A 21,126-nucleotide genomic window follows, 5' to 3' on the forward strand; every position below is an offset into this window, starting at 1 on the left:
TCACAGCTGGAATTTATTTTCATATGATTCATCACTTGAGAGAAAGATAAAGCACATGAAAAGCTTAACCACTGATGAATCTAGATAAAGGGCATACAGGTTGTTTTTTGCATATCCTTTCATCTCTATAGTAAGTGTGATGGTGGCTAATTTTATGTGTCAACTTGGCTAGGCTATGGTGCCCATTTGTTTGGTCCAATATAAGTCTAGATGTTACTGTGAAGGTAGTTTTTAGATGTGATTAACAGTTAAATCAGCAGACTTTGAGTAAACCAGATCACGCTCTGTAGTGTGGGTGAGCCACAACGAATCAGTTGAAGGCCTTAAGAGGAAAAAAAAGAATATGTTTTCCAGAAGAAGGAATTTGGTCTCAAGACTGCAACACAGAAACCCTGCTTGAGTTTGTAGCCTACCTGGTCTGTCCTGCAAATTTCAGACTTGGGACTACAGCTTCAACTCTTACCAGAATTTCCAACCTGCCAACTTGCCCTCTAGATTTTGAACTTGCAAGCTCGCACAATCGCATGAGCCAATTCCTTAGCCTAAACCTCTCTCTCCATGTATGTTCTATTGGTTCTATTTCTCTGGAGAGCCCTGCCTAATGCAGTAGGTTTGGAAGTCCTCTAAAAAAAAAGTTGTGGAGAAATTATAAAAATTCATACATATATATAAATTTTTCACTTGTCTGTAAAATGTGGGACAGAATAATTAAAAAACACATACAACCTTTAAACCCCATTTCAACTCTGAGTTACAATCTTCATCCCCTTATTAAAAATTTTGCATAAAACAATAGTTATTTGTTTTGAGTTAAATTTCAGCTCTTCAAGAAAGATAAATACTATATGATATCACTTATATGTGGAATCTAAAAAATATAACAAACTAGTGAATATAAAATTTAAAAAGCAGACTCACAGATAAGAGAACAAACTATGGTTACCAGTGGGTGGGCGGACAATACAGGGGTGGAGAGGGGGAGGTACAAACTACTGGGTGTAAGACAGGCTGGAGGATGTGTTGTGCAACACGGGGAATAGAGCCAGTATTTTGTAATAACTGTAAATGGAAAGTACCTTTAAAGATTGTGTAAAAATAAAAAATTAAATTGAAAAAAATTTCACGGAATTCCCTGGTTGTCCAGTGGTTAGGACTCTGTGCTCTCACTTCCCAGGGCCCGGGTTCAATCCCTGGTCGAGAAACTGAGATCCCACAAGTTGCGTGGTGTGGCCAAAAAAAAAAAAAAAAAGAAAAAGAAAAGAAAAAATTTCAGCTCTTTGGTGATGACGAAATGACCAAAAATCCAATTATGGGGGAAAAAAAGGAGAACTCAAGGTGACTTATATAGACAAGCTCTATGTAACAGTACTGGGAAAACTGAGAATATTATTATTTATCCTTAAAATATTTGTCTGAGATTCCAATTAAACGTGGTGGAATACAAGACCATTTCTCCACAATCCTTCCAGAAACTCACTGAAACAATAGTATTTTTTAAAGTGCAATCCATAGGAGAAAGAGAATAGGAGACAATAGTACCGAGTGACGTCAACCATTCTGGAAGGCAGAAAGCGGAAAGTGAGAAATCACCAACTCTGTAGCCTAGAAGGAACTGAAACCCATTGCAAAGGAGACACTGAAGAAAATCTGATTTCCTTCACAGAAGCTCAGAAAGACTCAGAAGAGAGGCACCAGGGATTTTAAAAGGTAAAGCTGAAGTAGGGAGTTTTGATAAAAATCTGCATAACCATTACTGAATGGCATTAACTTGGGATGAGTACAATCAGTAAGAGTTTTATTTTTCTCTCACCACCACCCTCAACCCCACTTTTTAAAACCTAGCTCCCCATGTGGAGATGACCAGGCTGATCCTGTTGTGTGCCCAATCACTTTTAAGTATGAGTCCAATCTCGTTTTCAAGTATTTAAAAGACCCAGTATGAACTGAAATGAAACTTTCACGTCACATTGACGGCTGTTTCTCCCTGATCAGCCCTCACCCCAAACCCAGCAGCTGGAATGTGGCCTCCTATTTTTTTACCACTCTCCTTGTTCCATCTTCTCTCCACTCCCCAGCTGCAATTTCTGGATCCCCCAGGGTCATGTGCACCAGCAACAAGAGGAAACGGGAACACACTTGTCTAGGATCATTATATGCTGGCATTGCCCTCCCCCCCGCCCCATGGCAAATGGTCAAATGCTGGCTTTTTATAGCATCATAGGGCATCTATGGATGCTTCACACACCTGTCTTCTCTTACTGCCCCACCAAAGGAGACCTCTGCCCTGCAGTTCCCCACTGCAGTAGTACACACCCTGCCTCACCTCTGATGGGGCCCCTTCAGCTCTGGTGCTGGCATTATACCCCCTAAGCAGCCTCTGACAGCTGGCCTCTCCTTGCCCCAGAAAGCAGCCTTCTTGGACAGGATCCTTTCTGGGTGCTTCTGATACGGCTCCTTTCCTAAGAGTCCTCACGGCTCATGGCATCTTTGCCCCACAAAACTCTGGAATTGTAAACTGCATCCTCTGAAGACCCCTCTCTTGACTCTTCCATCACAGGCAGCACCAGCCAGCCTTGACTGACCCAGGGGAGAGTCAGACACTGGTATATACCCCGCACCCCAAATGCCAGGGAACACAAATAAAGTGCGCTCAAGAAATCTCCAGGCTCTACTCCAGACCTTTTCAGCAAAGGGACCCACTGATCTCCTCACATAGTTTTTGGTGAGGATACTGTAGGAGAGATGAGAGTATCCCTCCTTCCCTCCTCCAGGGTAAAGGAGGGGAAATGCCAAGCACACCTTGCTTGGCCAACAATTTTTTTTCCAAATAATGCTTTTCTTCCCTGCCTGCTCAATCTCCAGCCTTCTGTTAAATATAAATTGGAGATAAGTAATGAGTTAAAAGTTTATAGAACTAATTTTGCTGTCCTTTAGGAAGTTCTTTGGATACATCAAAAATGTCTGCTTGGAATGTATAGGTACTTGTCTCTCTGTGTTCCCTGCAGTATCTGCTGGGGATTGGTTCCAGGACGCCCCCTCAGATACCAAAATCCGAGGATGCTCAAGTCCCTTATATAAAACCACGTAGTAGAGTCATGGATATGGAGGGTTGACTCTACTAGAGCCTCAGTGGAGATCATGGTCCCATTTAACATCCTGTCTTACCCATATAAGGTTCATATACACCTACCACTGGGGGTCCACACCCACCTAGCCCAGCCAGGTAACTACTTCTTCCTAATTCCAGCAGGAAATGAGAGATTTATTCACTGGAGAAATGAGCCACAAGAGATCCAGGCTTGAGGGAATCTAAACACTTTCCAGGGAAAATAATGAAAATCCACACAGTAAATGATGAAACCACTAGTTCCCTACAGTGGTCCACAAAACATAGGCAGAAAGTCCTATGCAGATTGGATGATTCTTCCTGAGAAAACTATATAACGCCCTGAGAAAAGACCTAGAGTTAAGGATAGTTGGGAATCCTCCAGTGAAATGGTCTAGTCACTTCCCTGTGGTCATAAAACTGTGAAATGGACCAGAGAAGGCACCAAGCATGTGTACAGAGCTTCCCAGAGGCTTCTTGCTGCCTCATTCTTAAATATAAATGGGTTGCCACAGATCACCAGATATTTGAAGAAAGCTTCCTACGTGAAAGGTAACCCCCTCCTCCCAAAAAAACAGAAACAAATAAGAGGTATAGGGGAGGAGCAATACAGAGAGTATGAAGAAAATGTGTTAATTATAATTAATTTCCTCAGAAATATAGAGAAGATATTTCATCCATGAAACAAGAACATGATGTTATTATTTAAATAATTAGAGAATTTTTAATGGTCTTAGAAATATGAAGACTAAAATTTTTAAAGTCAAGGAAAAGGTTGGAAGATAACATTGATGAAATCTCCCCCCTTCCCAAATTGGACATTCGGGGAGAAATTTTTTTAATTAGAGGATCAGTCAAGGCAGTCTAACAATAAACAAATAGGAGATTAAGAAAAAGAAAAGAAGAAAGAGGAGGGGAAGAAATTATCAAAAGATATATGACCAGAAAATTTCCTAGGATGAAAGGACTCATGTCATCGTAAAGTTTCCAAACACAAGCAATAAAAAGAGATCCTGAATGCTTCTGGAAAGAACAAAAATAGGTTGCATGTAAAAAGGATCTGAAATAAGAGTGCCCTTTGACTTCTCATTAATGACACAGGAAACTAGAAAACAATACAGTAATTCCTTTAAAATTTGGATGCAAAATCATTTCTAACTCAGAAAGCTGTTCATAATCAAATATCAACCTAGTGTGATAGAACAAAAGCATTTTCAGGCATGCAAGGAATCAAAATATTTACCTCTTATATACTCTTTAATTGGAAAGTACTGAAGGATATGCTCCACACAAATGAGGAAGTAAACTAAGAAAGAGGAAGCCATGAGATTCAGAAATCTGGGGGCCTAACACAGAGGATACAGGATGCCAAGGAGAAGTCTTAGAAAGACAGCTGTGCAGCTGTCCTGGAGAGAAACCAGGACAGATTGGAACAAGAACAAGAAGGGTAGCAGAAATAAAAATAGTCCAGGAAAAATAAAAAAGGACTGACAGATAAATGGATACACTTGACCTACGCAAAATTACAGAGGCTATTTGAGGGTTGGGAATAATTTGTAATAAATACATAGTAAAGTGAGCAAATGGAAGAAAAGAATGCAATAATTAACTAGAGGAAAAACAAAAGGTTGTGTAAGAAAAAAAAGTAACCATAATATACTATTTGACTCACCAGTGACTTTTTAAAATGCAGTTCCATCTGTTGCTCAAATGATCCACTGCACTTTGAATAAAATCCACACTCCTTACCATGGCTTAAAGGAGTATTCATGATGTGGCCCTATCATGAAACTTTTCTCCTCTCTCACTAAACTCCAGGAAGTTTAGTAAGCTAACTCTGATGCTCACTATGCATGGGACGCTACCTCCAGATCACCCCATGGTTTTTCATGGTACTCAGGTCTTAGCACAAAATTCACCTTCTCTGTGAGGCTTTCCCTGACCAGCCAGTATAAATTAGTATTGGCTTCCCCTCAGCTCTATCACTATAACATCACTCCATTTTATTTTCTTGCTACTGCATCACTAATTGAAATATTTTATTTGTTAGCATATGAGAGTAAATTAGAATAACTTTAGTTAATATTTATGTAGTACTTATTTCAAACCACCGATAGAAGGGCTCGACATTTGTTATTTTATTCAATCCTCACAGCATCCTGTGGGGTAGGTACTATTATTACCACCATTTTATAGATAAGAAAACACACCAGCAGTCTGGTCCCAGATTTTGCTCATAACCATCATGTTACGTGGCCTTTCCCTATGAATGCTATGAGAGTGTTGACTCTGCCTAGTCTTCATTCTCATAGCCTCAAGACCTTGAGCAGTGCCAGATGCTTACACAGTAAGTACTCCTCAAATGTTTGTTCAATAAATGCATTATAGTAATCTGAAGTCATCATCCTGAGGGAAATGAAAAGAAGGGGGTGGATATTTTTCCTTCTTTGCTATTAGTTATATCACCACATCTCAGTTTTGTTTACCTTTTGGCACCAGCTGCTCTGGTTCTTCCAGTTTTTGGATCTCTTAATCAAGAGATTTCTACCTTCCTTACAGGCTTTGGGTCCTTTGGTGGCTCCATCATATTACTATTATCTCTCCTTTTCTCTCTAATCCTGTTAACACTGTATTAACTTGTCTGCTACCCAAGGACTGAAGGACAAGATGGCCCCGCCCTCTGGTCTGTGCCCAGGGTGAAATGGATGTGATGGTGATTGCTTCTTGGACCAAGTGGATCCAGTGAGTTGCCTAAAGGGCATCTGGAAGACTCATTGATGGAGTGGTGGAGGAAGAGCAGGAAGCTAGAGACCACTCCTCACTGGACCTTTAGTCCATCGAGAAATCCAGAGTGCATACAAGCAGAAAAAGATGATCTGGTCCCAAGGGACACTAAGACAAAACGTTCCAGAGAGGGTTTAGACAGCCAGAGAGCTCAGGTGGCCAGGAAAGGGAGCTCTATAAGAGTGCAACATGTGTTTCCATTTATAGGCCCAAAAGACCCTAAACAAAGTCCCAATAAAACCAACTCATTCCTCTGTCTTTTCCACACCACCACCACCCCACTAGTCCAAGCACCATCACCTCTTCCTGGCATGTCACCACAGTCTCCTAACTCAGCCTCAGCCAGAGCATGCTTTCCTAATGCTGAATCTCCTCATGTGAGCATCTTTCATAATCTGAAGAGTCTGAGAATTTCCCAACCCATCAAGACCTGGTTCCTTCGGGCTTAACAGTTCTCCCCTCAACTTATCTCTTTCCTTTTGCATTTTACTATAATCCGAAAGAAGAAACCAGGCTGCTACTTCAATACTTTGCTTGGAAATCTCAGCTAAATATCTCAGTTCATCACTTACAAATTCTGCTTTTCACATAACTGTAATAAACAAACTCACTAAGCTTTCTTCTACTATATAATAAGGATCCCCTTTCCTCTGGTTTCCATAAATATATTCTCCAGTACTTTCAAAGCCCTCATCAGCGGTGCTTTTAACATCCATATTTCTAACAATCTGTTCAAGACAATGTAGGCTTTTCCTTTCGTACGCCTCAAATTTCTTCCATCCTCTGCCCAATGCCCAATTCAAAGCCACTTCCACATTTTCAGGTATTTGTTACAGTAGCACCCCATTTCTAGGTGCCAAAATCTATATTCGTTTTCTATTGCTGCTGTAACCAATTACCATACATTTTGTGGCATTATCTTACAGTTTTGGAGGTCAGAAGTCCCAAGTCAAGGTATCAGCAGAGCTACATTCCTTCGGGAGGCTGTAGGGTGAGAATCTGTTTCCTTGCCTTTTCCAGCTTGTAGAAGCCACCTGCATTCCTTGGCTCATGGTCCCTTCTCCATCTTCAAAGCAAGCAGCGTAGCATCTTCAACTCTTACTCCCTCTCTCTTTCCCCCCAACCTCTGCTTCCATTGTCACATCTCCTTCTCTTCCTGTGACCCTCCTGCCTTCCTCTTGTAGACCCCTGTGATTACACTGGCCCCAACCAGAAAATCAAGGATAATCTCCCCATCTCAAGAGCTATAATTTAGTCATACCTGCAAAATCTCCTTTACCATAAAAGCTTCAGAGGATTGAGCCATGGACATCACTGGGGGTTCATTACTCAGCTTACCACACTCACCAACCACTTATGCTAGGCCAGGTATTGGATTACATGCATTTGCACAGTGGCAAAAAACTGGATATGCTCCTTGCCCTCAAGAAATGTATGATCTAGTGGGAGAGTCAGATATCAATCCCAAAACCGTACAGATAATTACACCAGTAAATAACTGTAAATTGCAATTAGTGCTCTAAAGGACTGGGAATCACTGTGGGGTTGTGAGGTTACATCTGAGGTAGCGACATTCAGTGTGAGGCTGGCAGGGTGATAAGGAGCCAGCTGGAGACTTCCCTGGTGGGCCAGTGGGTAAGACTCTGCCCTCCCAGTGCAGGATGCCCGGGTTCGATCCCTGGTCAGGGAATTAGATTGTGCATGCATGCCGCAACTAAGAGTTTGCATGCCACAATGAAGATCCCACGTGCCGCAACTAAGACCCAGTGCAGCCTAAATAAATAAATAAATATTAAAAAAAAAAAAAAAAAAGGAGCCAGCTTGATGGAGAGTAGGAAGAAGGCCTTTAAGGTAGAGGGATCAGCAAGTGCAAAGGCCCGGAAGGAAAAGTTTGGGGGATGAAGGGAGATGGAAACAGTGGTAACAAGGTGAGGCTGCAAAGGTAAGAAAGACCAGATTTTTGGGGGCTTCTAGAGCACGGGAGGGACTTTGGGCTTTATTCAAAGCATAAGAGGAAGGGGTCGAGGAATTTTTGAAGCAGATGACAGATGTGATCACTCTGCTTTGTGAAGAACAGATTAGGGGTGGGAGGTGGGGATAAGCAAGAGGTCAGCAAAAATAGAAACATATATACCCCCTGAAGAGAAGACAGTAGCTTGACCTGGGCACATGGTAGATAAAGTGGAGAGAACCAAACTCATGTAAGCTATATCTTGGACCAAAAATAACTGATGGGACTTGGTATAATTTAGTGTCATTCAAAAGTCTGGGTATGACCATAGGTGTGGGTGGATTATGAGGAACGTAGTGTATCAATGGAGATGAGATGCAAGAAAGGGGAATGGGCCAGCCATGCACCATGTAATAATACAAGAAGAGAGGACTTGAGATGGAAGAGAGAATCAGGAACCAAGTGCTAAAAATCTTCAGTGATGAATGAGGCAGAGGGACAGCGTGTCTCTCAATGACAGCTATGAGGCAGAGAGAGGGTGGCACAGACTACCAGTATGAGCAGTGGCAAGGGGTTTTATAGGAGCTGTCTGATGTGGAGACAGCATGGGAGGGTGAAGGAGACCAGCCCCCTCTAATTCGGAGAGGGGAGATAGTAGAGATTGTGAGTCACCTCCCCTGTAGAGGGAAGTGACCTCACCTGAGGGCAGGAGGAGGGGGAAACATTTAGGAAAGGAGCGGGGGGTGTGCTAATACTGAGTTGCAAAGGGTACTGTGGACGAATTTGGGTGGGAGGTTCTAGTGAGGGTTGAGTCAAGAGAGAAAACCCAGAGCATCAAGAGAGAGTGAAGGATGGAGACATTGTGAGCAAAATGTGATTTGGTGAATTTAACTGATTGCAAGGTTGCCAGTGGTGTGAGTTCTAATAGTTCATTCCTCAAGGATGTTGGGTACTCAGGCCTCTGTATTTACCAGTGGTCTGGAAGGGAGGCCAGGCACGCTTTTCCTCATGGTCTTTTACAGTAAAGGAATGAGTGATTGAATCTAGGTCCAGAAGTCTGGGGTTGGGTGAAAGTGGACCATGTATGTGCCTAAAACACTCTTACTTCCTTGTTCACCTGACCTTCTCTCATGCTTCTGCTCGAACATCACCTCCACTGATTTCAAGCCCTCCCTGATTTCTCTGACTAATCTTTTTCATGTACTTTGTGCAGACTTCTATTGTAACCCGCATTATACTTTATTGTGTTACTTTTTATATATCTCTCTTTCTGAATAGAGCAATTTCTCAAGAGTATGAATAATGCTTGAATTATTTCCATTCGCCTATTACCTGGTATAAAGCCTGGTAGTCTTAGTAAGAGCTACGTGTTTAATTAAATGAAACTCAAGTCAATCATTGTTTGCTAGTCATTATTATAAATGTTAGGTTTCAAGAAGAGTTTGTATACTTTTTTTTTGGCTTGTAAACAACAGAAATTTATTTCTTATAGACCTGGAGGCTGGGAAGTTCAAGACCAAGGCAGATTTGGTGTATGGTGAGGGCCCACTTCATGGCTCATAGAAGGCCATCTTCTCTTGTGTATATTCTTATTATAATAGTTACTGTAAAGTTTGTTGTACATATTATGTTTACCTGGTTTCTCAATAGATAATTTAAAAAAATTTTTAATTTTATATTGGAGTATAGTTGATTTACAGTGTTGTTAGTTTCAGGTGTACAGCAAAGGATAATTTTTAGTTATAATTAAATATAATAGTTTGGATATTTTGTCAAGAAATATATCCTTGGTCTTAACTGATTGTGCTGAATTACCCAGAATTTCAGATTTCCTTGATAATGGATCTAGAGTCAAATTAACTCCACTACAAGGGATTTCCATTTTTTTGTTTTAATTTCAATTTTGAATGTAATAAACTCACATGGTCAAAAAGCAAATGTGCAAACGTATACAGTGAAAAGGCTCATGGAGATTTTCCTTTAATCTGTATAGAGAGAGATTACTCATTCTTTCCTCCACTAGTTGTTTTTTTTTTTTAACCTCATTCTTTTTTTTTTTGGCTGCATTGGGTCTTCATTGCAGTGCACGGGCTTCTCATTGCGGTGGCTTCTCTTGTTGCCGAGCAAGGGCTCCAGGCGCGTGGGCTTCAGTAGTTGCGGCATGTGGGCTCAGTAGTTGTGGCTCACGGGCTCTAGAGCACGGGCTCAGTAGTTGTGGTGCACGGGCTTAGTTGCTCTGCGGCATGAGGGATCTTCCCGGACCAGAGCTTGAACCTGTGTCCCCTGCATTGGCAGGCGGATTCTTAACCACTGCGCCACCAGGGAAGCCCCAAAAGACAACATTATGATGCTAGGAATGAGGGGTCATTTGCAACCACATTATCTTAACTACATAGTCTGAGATAGATTTAATAGTTCAACATCATTGTTAATACTTAGTTTAATTAAAAGTGCCTGTATTTACGTGTACATGTGTGAAATGACATACGAATGAGAGTATTGACTGCAGCATTGTTTGTAATAACAAAAGATTGGAAGTCAACCACATATTCATCAGGTGTAAAAAAGAATGAGGTCCGGGCTTCCCTGGCACAGTGATTAAGAATCCACCTGCTGATACAGGGAACACGGGTTCAAGCCCTGGTCTGGGAAGATCCCACATGCCGCAGAGCAACTAACCCTGTGGCCACAACTACTGAGCCTGTGCTCTAGAGCCCTTGAGCCACAACTACTGAAGCCCACGTTCCTGGAGCCCATGCTCCGCAACAAGAGAAGCCACTACAATAAGAAGGCCGCGTACCGCAACAAAGAGTAGCCCCTGATCACCACAGCTAGAGAAAGTCCGCGCACAGCAGCAAAGACCCAACGCAGCCAAAAAAAAAAAAAAGTTGTCTTTTAACATCAAATGGTAGACTGATGTACTACTGTGAATAAATGTTCTAAGAACATTGGTCAAGAGGAGGAAAGGTGCTGGTAGACCAGCAGACACAATGTTAATGTAAGAGGCATGCATGAAATAATTAAAGGAGCACAAAACTTATTGACATTCTCTATCTACATATTCACTGAATTACTGGCTTTACTAATTAGCAAATAGAATACAGAACCAAAAGGAAAGGAAAATAATTATCAGGAAACTTTTAAATAGTGAATATAGTAAGTGGCAAAATTGTCCACAGAAGATTTGAGAAGTCTTGGTTCTTTAGGTTTTTAAGTGGAATAGAATTGAAAACTAGAAAAATAAACTCAAAAGAACAATCCTTCTTTAGCAGAAGTAAATGCCTCAAATGACCTAATAGATTTTTTCTTTCAAAATTCCAGTATTCAATGAACACTGCTTCTAAGTGCCTCTTCTGTTGGATTTGTTTGTCTGTGTATGCATTAATTAGTTTGCTTAAAAACTGCTTTGTTTGAAAACAACAACAAAAAAATCCCCATGTTAAACAGTATTGGAATTTGTTAACATTCCTAGACACATGACTTTGTTCTATATTCTAAGTCAGTTCCTTGGGATGCGGCAGGGACCCTTTCTCTTTACATACTGCCTAAATCTGAAGATGGTAGCGATTTAGTGGGCTGGCATTGTTGAGTTTGATCCTTATGATTTTCATGGGTCCAGTTCAAATTGTTATGTAGCATCTTTTTGAATGAACTTTCCCAGAAATGTGTGCAATGAATGCTTACAATCTATGTACAGTTTCACCACTGACACTCCCTAAAAAATCAATCAGGAAAAACTAGCTGTATAAAATGAATTTGGCAATAAGCATTAAAACATGTAAGTACTAACTATTGTCTGGTTTTATAACCCTCTGTCTTTTGGGAGTCAATTAAAACTTTGACTCCAAATAAATCCAGATGTGGAAAAAAATGTATCTGCTGTTTGAAAACAAAGAAGTATAAAACAGGATCAATTAATCTGGATCTAGGAAGTCTAGAAAGAAGTCATTGATTTACCTCAACCAATATCTGTACGAGCCCCAGTGATGGTACAAGGTTCACGGAAGAGAGGAAATGTGAGTGCAGAAATTGCAGGATATGATCAACATCTTATTTCCTGACTTCAAAAGGTAACCCTACTCTTACCTTACCATCTTCCACCCATACTCATTCTACTGTAAAACAAGTCACTTTCTCAAAAAGTGCCTGGGGGCTGAGCCACATGGTGAGTGGCATGATGGAGGGCACAGATGGGGAGGAGGTATGAGGAAGAAGGAGTTAGAAATGAATATATGGAAATGCAAAAGCTCATTTTGAGGAATAGCAAATCCTCCATAATGATTGGAGGAGCACATCCACAAAGAAGAGAGGATAGATTAGAAAAAGACCTCATGCACTAAGTTCAGTTCAGTAGACAATGGTGAAGTCATAGAGGTATTTTGAGTGGGTGAATGACATAATCAAAATAATGCTTTAGGAAAATTAAGAAAAAATAAACTTGAGATCAGTTGAGAGACTTTTGAAATAATGCAAGCAGGAAATAATGAGAGCATAAATCAGTACACCAGCAATGGGAAAGAGAGAACATATAGAAACAGATAAAACAGAATCCGTAGGATATGGTATCTGATTGAATGTAGGGGATAAGAGAGTAAGAAAGAAGTGAAGGATGGTTGGACTTGGGCCAAATATCCACCCTTGCTGTAATTAGCTGTGGCTGAGGCAGTGGTCATCTGGTAGCAACATAGCCATGTAGACCTATTTGGGTAGGGAAGTTACCAATGAAATGGGAAGGGTAGGCACCCCAAACTACTAAACTCTGCTAAGAAACTGTGTACTAACCCTGTTTAATAAAAACAGCCATGAATACACTTCAAAATGAGATGAAGATCAAAGAAATTAGGGTGCAGCTTCTGTGGCATCAAGTTCTATTCTGTGACTATCGTAGAAGATCAAAATATGACATCCTAAAATATGCCACTTTGGGATGAGGATTATTTTAAACTGAAGGCACGAGAGATCCAACAGATGCAAGAGGAAGCCTTCCTGGAACCTCCCTTCTCTGACTAAAAGCGGAAACCTCTGAGAAAAGAGGACTGCCAAAAATCTCCTCTCCTGAAGAAGTTTTACAGCCATGAAGAAGACAGAAAGTCAGTACTGAGATGGACCTGTACAAATACTCCCCCACTAGTATCCCCCATATATTTACCTTCCCACAGTTTGCTGCCCTTGGAAACTTAAAACGTTTGCCTTTACAAACTTGTTTCTCTTGGTTAAGATGCTATATAAACCCAAGTTCTAACCACCCCTTGAGTTACTCATCACTGAGTTTCTCCTGTACGTATGCAAGCTGCAAGAGCTAATAAACTCTGGTTTTCTCTTGTTAATCTGTTTTTTGTCAGCCTAATATGCAAGATGCCAGGAAATGAACCTAAAAGGAAAGAGGAAAATTTTTTCTCCCTCCACTACACTATGTACTTTATGAGATAAAAAGAAGGAACTGATAACTCATGTGTTGCTAAAAGGCAAAGAAAATAATTGCTTGCCTTTTTGGACTAAAGGCAGGTATTTTCAATATTCAAAGGGCAGTGTGGCTCTCTTGCTTATATATTTACATATCTCAGCTGATTTCAGGTGTAAGAGCCAATAGCACTCCACTGTTCTAAATAACTAGTTCATTTCAGTATTTTCCACTAGTGTTTCATGCTATATGGACTGCATTGTCTTGTTTTTAACAATAAATAATTTAGATATAAAATTTTGTGCCTATGTGTATTTGTGCATTTTGCTGAGGTGATTATCCATTCTTCTAAGATTTGCAAAGTGACATCAGACCCAAAAAGAGCTAGAACCACCAGTGAGGGAGACAGCACACTGGACTAGGAGTCAAATATATCTAGTTTCTCATAATGTTGGGCAGTTTGTGATCTTAAACAATTTAAGTGAGTTTTCTGATCTTCATTTTCCTTCCCTGTAAAATAGGAGTTAGTAATAGTCGCCATGCTTTCCTCATATGAATGTTTTGAGATTACAATTCAATGTTACGTAACTTATATAGCATTTAAAAATATAAAGCATCTCACTTTTGCTAAGCAAAGAAGTCCTTCCCAAAACCTGGATGTGTTTCTACTATAAACATCAACACTAACCTTGCAAGTACAAACCATTCACTAACCTTGAAAACCATGGAATCCCTGAGCAATGCATTATTATGCTTCCCCAAGTGATCTTACAGCTCCATTTTAACTCTACCTTTTATCTTCAAAGTTCAAAGAAACATTTACTGTGATTTCAGATTCTTGCACTAATATCTAGTACTAAAATCAAAACAATATAACTTTGAATCTGAATCAGCTAAAATGAAATGAAATGTACTAGGCAAAATTGCCCTTTAATAGTGACGGAATGTTAACAACTGCTGAGTGATCATTGTGTGCAAATCCACCCTTGGCCTTATGCCGGAAATCCATTGAGGTCTTTGCTGGTCACGTAAGAGATATTTGTAGCTTGTTTGGCTTAGAACATCCCAACAGGTGCCCCTTCTGTCTAGATTTATAAGGAGTCAGGTAGAATTTGAACTCTAATTATGTCCTAGGATTCTTAACCATCTCCAGTCAAAATAGCAAAAACATTTCTCAGACTAGGGGAGAGACTGTACATGCAATTGATCAAATATTCAGATCTACATATCAAAATTTTAAAAAACTAATGAATTGTTTCATTTTAGATGAAATATAAGACTATTAATGGAACTAGCTGAATTTTACAAATTTTTCAATCACAAAGAATCACGTTTTTCAGTATGACTTTTCCTGATTATTGCTTGTTGTAATGTAATTTCCTCTATTTTTTTTTTTTTTTACTTGTCTTCCTTTTTCTTCTCTTCTTGACCTTTTCCCTAAATTTCTGGAGCATGATTATCTCTTTTTTTAAGATTTTCTTTCTCCCATTAATCACTGAACATGAGAGAAATATTTTGCAAAATGGCTTTTCCCACAAAAGGGGCATGGCCTATATGACAATAGGAAAATATTTATATGCTATACTGTATTAATAAGGTGATCCAATTTCTAAGTTATTTTAAGGATGTAAGACTCAATTTCTAGGGTAATATTATTCATCTTGTAGATTTGAGAAGACTAATTAGAAGCACAGGCGCAACTGGCACATCACGAAACCTTGTGTGATAGAAAAGACTGATTCTGCTGTGGCTTCGTATTCACAATTGACATTGTGAATCATAGACTAGATCTTATGATAAAAATGTGTGCAAATATTTACAAAGTTATGTTTAGGAATCAGAGCATCCCAAATGCTTCATTTTGAAACATTTTAAACATTTGAGTTGCACCCAAGTTTGATGTACGTGGATTCCAATTTCAGTAGCCTTAGTTGAATGGCCACTGACATGTATTACCAAATGGGCTACAGAGACTCAGTAATGCCCATCAGTAGGAATGTTTACCATATGTCACTTTAAATGTTTAGAGCATTTGGACAGCTGTTAAGGGGATAAAGTTACAACACAAAGGCTGCCCACATTTACAACTGTAAAGTGAGCAGACCAGCCACGGTATCCTCCTGTGCTCAGAAAGAATGATGTACCATATAGGAAGTGGAGAATGCCTGGGATAATGATGTCTATCATGGGAGGCACCAGATTCTCACTCTAATATGGTAACTAAATCCCCTCGGGCATTATAAGGCTGAACATTCCCCTGGGTTTCCGTAGTGTGGCATCTGTTAGTTAGAGGAATTACAGTTGCCAAGCCTAAAATAAGACAGAGAAAACTCTTCATTTTCATCTTTCTACACCCATTGAGGAGAGGCCATTCAGAGAAGCAAACAACCTGAAACCCCCAAAGATATAACCAACCCAAACACTCACGGTGCCCACAGTTTAGAAACAATTCTTCATTTATGCACAGAAAAAGTTTACTCATAAGCCTAGACCTCTCAGGTTATACTATCCAGCTGTGCACTTTTTAAAAAAATTACAGAAACTTCAATTTAATAGAGTCAGGAGCCCAGAAGAGAGAATTCTCCGGGCCCGCAGTGATAACAGAGCCCAACAAGAAGAAGAAAGACTCCAGCAACTACTCGGTCAGTGAAAAGCCATGGACTCTGTTTACTAGAGCCGTCCCAATGTCCTTCTCCCCTCTATAAAGACTTCTTTCCTTGCTGTGCAGAGACTTGCTTGTGGCTGGCCTTGGTCGCGGACCCCGAATTGCAATTCTCTGCTGATCCCAAACAAACCCATCTTTGCTGGAGAAATATTTGCCGCAGTCTATTTGTTTTAGGTCAACCCTTCCCTGGTCTATCTCTTAATATTAGAAATAATGCACTGAAGGGGAGCAGAATAGATCACCCCTAAAATATGCCTCTTTGGCAGAAGGATTATTTTGAACTGATTATCTCTGAAAGGCTGCAGACACAAAAGAATATCTGAAAACAGAGTAGAAGTTGCATTTACAACGGAAATCCCCATTTGTAAGGGTGTCTCCCTCTCTGTACCAAGAAAGGAAGGATAACTAAATCTCTAGAAACTCTTACCAATGGAGAAGATACCGACTTAAATCTGCAATTTTCTGTGCATTGTCTGATAACCTCCCATAACTGGTTTGCTCCACTGCTCTGGTATCTTTCTTTTGTCTTTAGCTGAAGATGATATTTAAGGCGATAGCTTGGGCCATTGCAGTGACTCAGTTTTCCTGGGTATCTTCCATGTATACAGGAGGTATACATGTTATTAAATTTCTGGGGTTTCTTTTCCTGTTAATCTGTGTTTTATTACAGGGATATCTTAGCCAAGAATCTAGAAGGGTAGAGGGAAAATTATTTTTCCTCCCCTACAGAACTAAAAGTCCTGACCTGATGTAAGGGATAACATCTAAAATTATGAAAATAATTGGGAGATACACAACTACTGAAGGAAACCATAACTTGATTTTAATTCTTAGCATAAACCTCTGTAATAATCAGAGGACTGTTCTCAACTTTCTTTCACAAGGTTTTAAGCCCATTTCAAATGTTTAGACCTTCTCAGCTTCAATGAGCTGACAGGCAAGAGAAATTCTTGCATACAAATGGAAAATTTTCTTAACTCATCTTCCTTTCTCTCTGTAGTTCTAAAATCAAATGAAGTTATTTATTACGGAGACTCACTAAATGAAATATTGGCCAAAATTAAACTCTCATTTTTTGTTCTTCCTTTTTCTTTTTTTTCTTCCTCACCGTTGCAGGGTCTACCAATGCCCTTTTGTTAGGCCTGCTTAACTAGCTATGCATCTCTGAGCCTGGCCTGAGGGGCCACATCCTGTGTCTGGAATGTGAATCCCCTCTCCCTGCCAGACGTCCTGTTGGGCCCCCTGCGCACACACACAAACAGCCCTCTCCCTTCATTTAACCATGCATCCCTGCCAATGACTTCTTATCTCTGTCCTTTCAGATATGTGTCTCTTGTAAATCTCCACCTTCATTCAGTAAGTTATAGTATGTAATTACCATTTTTATACACATCCTATTCAATGTATATGTTATTTTTCTCACTCGGTTGCCCATTCTGTATGTGTCCATCTTAAAATAATATCTCCCGGGCAAGACCATGTCTGGAAAATTTGCTGAGGACAGAGCCTATCATGGTGCCTTGTGCAAATAACCTTTTTTTTTTTTTTTTTTTTAAATGATGACCTAAGTATGAGCAATACTTAGGTAAAAGATTAGTAGAAAGGTTTTTTGAAATAATAAAAACACACTTAAAGGAACCTTAAATACTCCTTAGATCATGCCTAAAATACATAAGCATTTCTTTCTTTTTTTTTTTTTTTTTTTAAATAATACGGTTGTTTTTTTGTTTTGTTTTGTTTTGTTTGTTTGTTTGTAATTATTTATTTATTTTTATTTTTTTTTGGCTGTGTTGGGTCTTCGTTTCTGTGCGAGGGCTTCCTCTAGTTGTGGCAAGTGGAGGCCACTCTTCATCGCGGTGCGCGGGCCTCTCACTGTTGCGGCCCCTCTTGTTGCGGAGCACAGGCTCCAGATGCGCAGGCTCAGTAGTTGTGGCTCACGGGCCCAGTTGCTCCGTGGCATGTGGGATCTTCCCAGACCAGGGCTCGAACCTGTGTCCCCTGCATTGGCAGGCAGATTCTCAACCACTGCGCCACCAGGGAAGCCCAGCATTTCTTTCTTAATCTTAGTAAAATATCAGAAAACAGAAATGAGACTACTTGAAGAGATCTTCAGTTCCTGTGTTATAAAAAGTACCTTGTAAAAGGGAAGGGCGTTTTGGACTCATGTTAAAGCACCCATGAACTTACAGATAATCAACTACAGTTCCACATGGTACAGGGGAAAGTTGGAAAAGCAAGACTGTTTATTCTCATAATTTTCTCCTTTTACTCACTAATTCAATACTCAATCAAAGTGTATTTTTCAGCTGAAAGTAGACAGGCACAAGCAAGCCAGAAATAGAATCTCTTAACTCTAGAAGAGGAAGGCTGCTGAATTTTTCACCGCGGCGCATTTGCATATCTCTTCTTAATACAGAACTACGTTGCCACTCATTTCCTGCTTACGCATTTGCATATCTCTTCTTAATACAGAACTACGTTGCCACTCATTTCCTGCTTACGCATTTGCATATCTCTTCTTAATACAGAACTACGTTGCCACTCATTTCCTGCTTACGCATTTGCATATCTCTTCTTAATGCAGAACTACGTTTCCACTCATTTCCTGCTTAATCATGGTGGAAATGTTTGTTTGGTGAAAAGGCACCATTGACATATTGTTTCTCGTAAGTGAAATTGTAGACTGGAATGGGTTGTGGATAAGCCCAGTTGAAAACCGTACTTATCTCCCTCCTTGGAAACTCTGAAACTCAGCTTTTTTTTTCCTCCTCAAAGTTCAGACTGCATATAGGAATCTCCTACTTCCAAGATGTTAGGAGGCAGGACTACTTGCCCATCCTTCACGTTCCTTTAAAAAAGCTGCGCTTCAGTTTTTCATATCATTGCAGTTTTCCAGCGTGTAGGACCAGGAAAACAGAACCCTTAAATCTGTTCATTTCTACACATAAACCTTCCCAAGGAATAGGCAGCTGGGCTAATTATCCTTGATTAGCATAAGAATAAAAGACGCTAGGGTGTTCTTGAATAAAAGAATGTCCTTAGGCTTCTTTGATTTATAACTCTTAGAAGCTCGACTATTCACAAGAAACAAAGTAAGACAAGCCTTCTGTTTTAATAGCGATGAGGCAGCCGCCCTTAACTAGTTCTGCACCTCCCTCCTTTATAACTTACACCGAGCAGAAAACCCGTTTACAGCCAGTGACATCCCCCAGACCTCTCCCCCGAAATTCCCCACCTCCTGTGCATCTTAGAAAATTGAGAAGAGCTTCCTCTTCCTTTCCGCGCTTCAAAACAGGCAGGGGAAGGAGCTGCGAGCAGCCTTTTATCTCGGTTCACGAATGCAGCTGTGAAAGAGCTTGAGGCGGGCGGTACATCCTGTGAGCGGGGGATAAGCAGAAGTCTGAAGAGAAGAAGAATGCAAGGTCCTGCCCGGCGATGACTGATAAAGGAAAAATTGCAAACGTTTGCGTGGCAAGAAACCGTGTGGTCCTTCCTCCGTCCCCTTTCTACCAACTGTGCGTCTGAGGAATCGCAGGCTCAATCCACACACACATTTTTGTAAAAATACAGTCAGAATCATAAGCAGTTACCTTCATTGTTCGGTCGGCCGTGAGAGCAGCTCGAGGTGAGCGGAGGCAAAGGCGCTGCGTCCCGGACGTTCCGGGCGGCGCGAGTCTGGGGAAGGGGCTGGAGGGGCGGCGGGCACACGTGGCGGGCGCCTCGCAGACTGGCCCTGGCAGCGGCGATCGCTGGCTCTCCTGCAGATTGCATCAGCAGGAAGAGTCTTGAGGCTGTGTTTCCCCCAGACGGGGCCCAGAGGGTAGAGCCTCTTCCGCACGAAAATTCCGACCCGGCGCCCAGTCCAGACCCTTACCCACCGCTCACTCCTGGGGGTGGAGGATACCAGCTTTTCAAACGCGTAACCCCTGAATTAGTGCCTGGGTGTGCGTGTATCATTGATGTGGGGATGTCAAAGAAGAGGAAAAAAACAGATCACAGATCGTGATTGCCATTCCCTCCTTAGCTGGCTGCCTGCCCACCTCACTTTCCACTCTCCCCGAAGTAACTTTCCTGCACGCCCCTGCTCAAAATTATACAGTGGGTCCTGGTCAGCTAAAACAGAAAATTTTTAAATGTATATCTTGAATATACATTTAACGAACACGTGCCTGGTTTTTAAGAGTTTGCCAGTCTCTGTTTCTCACACCCCTTCCTCTAGCCCCGCAGTCCCCTGCTCAGTCAACATTTTTTGTCAATTTCTCATATACTTGGGGGAATTATTCTAATCCTTTGACTGAGCATGTAAATTTTTTTCTGATTTGAATATTTCCTGCTAGCCCAGTTCATGCTCTCTGGGTCCTCTCCCCACTTCTACACAAAAGCGCCAGCATTTCTACTGTTCCAGCTGTCTGGTCAGGCTCCACGATTTTGCTTAAATGCCCTTCTGGTTGACCAGTCTCTGACTCACTCTCTGTCAATCCAGCAACTTCCGGTTTTTGTAAACCTCAGCTAGAGTCTGTGCTATGAAGTCATAGCTGAGTCCCTAAAGCAGAACTGAGCTCTTGTCTATGTACTGCGCTTTGTCCGTATCCTTTATTTTAATTATTTGCACGGATGTTACATCATTAGATTACCAGATTCTTGAGGGTAGATCCTTTGTGGTATTCATCTCCTACAGCCAGTGGACTGCCTTAGAGAGGGAGTGTTCAACACAAATGTGTGTGTGGAAGCTTAACTAAATTTGGTTAGGTGAATGAATGATAGGGTCTTTCATTTGATAAATTTATTGAGCTTTTTTTTTTTGGTGGCTCTGCAGGGTTTGTGAGATCTTAGTTCTCAGACCAGGGATTGAACCTGAACCCTGGGTGATGAAAGGGCAGAGCCTTAACCACTGGACCGCCAGGGAATTCCCTGAACTCTTATAAAGTGCCAGGCACTGGGCAAGATTCTAGGGGTAGAGTGGTAAAAAAAAAAAGTGACACACATGGAGCTTATATTTTAGAGTGGGAAACAGAAAATGAACATGAATCAGGTAGCAAAATGCCCATCAACTGATGAATGGATAAATAAAATGTGGTATATTCACACAAAAGAATATTATTTGGTAATAAAAAGAAATGAACTACCGATACATGCTATAAAATGAATTAACCTTGCAAACATTACACAAAGTGAACAAAGCCAGTCACAGATGATCACAAATCATAGTTCCATTTATC

General features: G+C 40.8%; 1 protein-coding gene across 2 annotated transcripts in view; it reads right to left on the minus strand.

Annotated features, from left to right (window-relative positions):
* Positions 1-19,773, minus strand: part of BCAT1 (branched chain amino acid transaminase 1) — a 107,672-nt gene extending 87,899 nt beyond the window's left edge. The window contains exon 1 of one of the 2 annotated variants that reach the window (XM_036866820.1): positions 19,498-19,773. Coding sequence is in view for 1 of the 2 variants with exons in the window: in XM_036866819.1 (XP_036722714.1) it covers positions 19,498-19,503 (6 nt within the window). In the remaining variant the exon portion in view is untranslated. The remainder of the gene's footprint in view (positions 1-19,497) is intronic. The other variant, XM_036866819.1, reaches the window with a different exon arrangement.
* Positions 19,774-21,126: the final 1,353 nt, after the last annotated feature.

The sequence above is a fragment of the Balaenoptera musculus genome, chromosome 10 (assembly GCF_009873245.2).
Source record: "Balaenoptera musculus isolate JJ_BM4_2016_0621 chromosome 10, mBalMus1.pri.v3, whole genome shotgun sequence".
Lineage (NCBI taxonomy): Eukaryota > Metazoa > Chordata > Mammalia > Artiodactyla > Balaenopteridae > Balaenoptera > Balaenoptera musculus.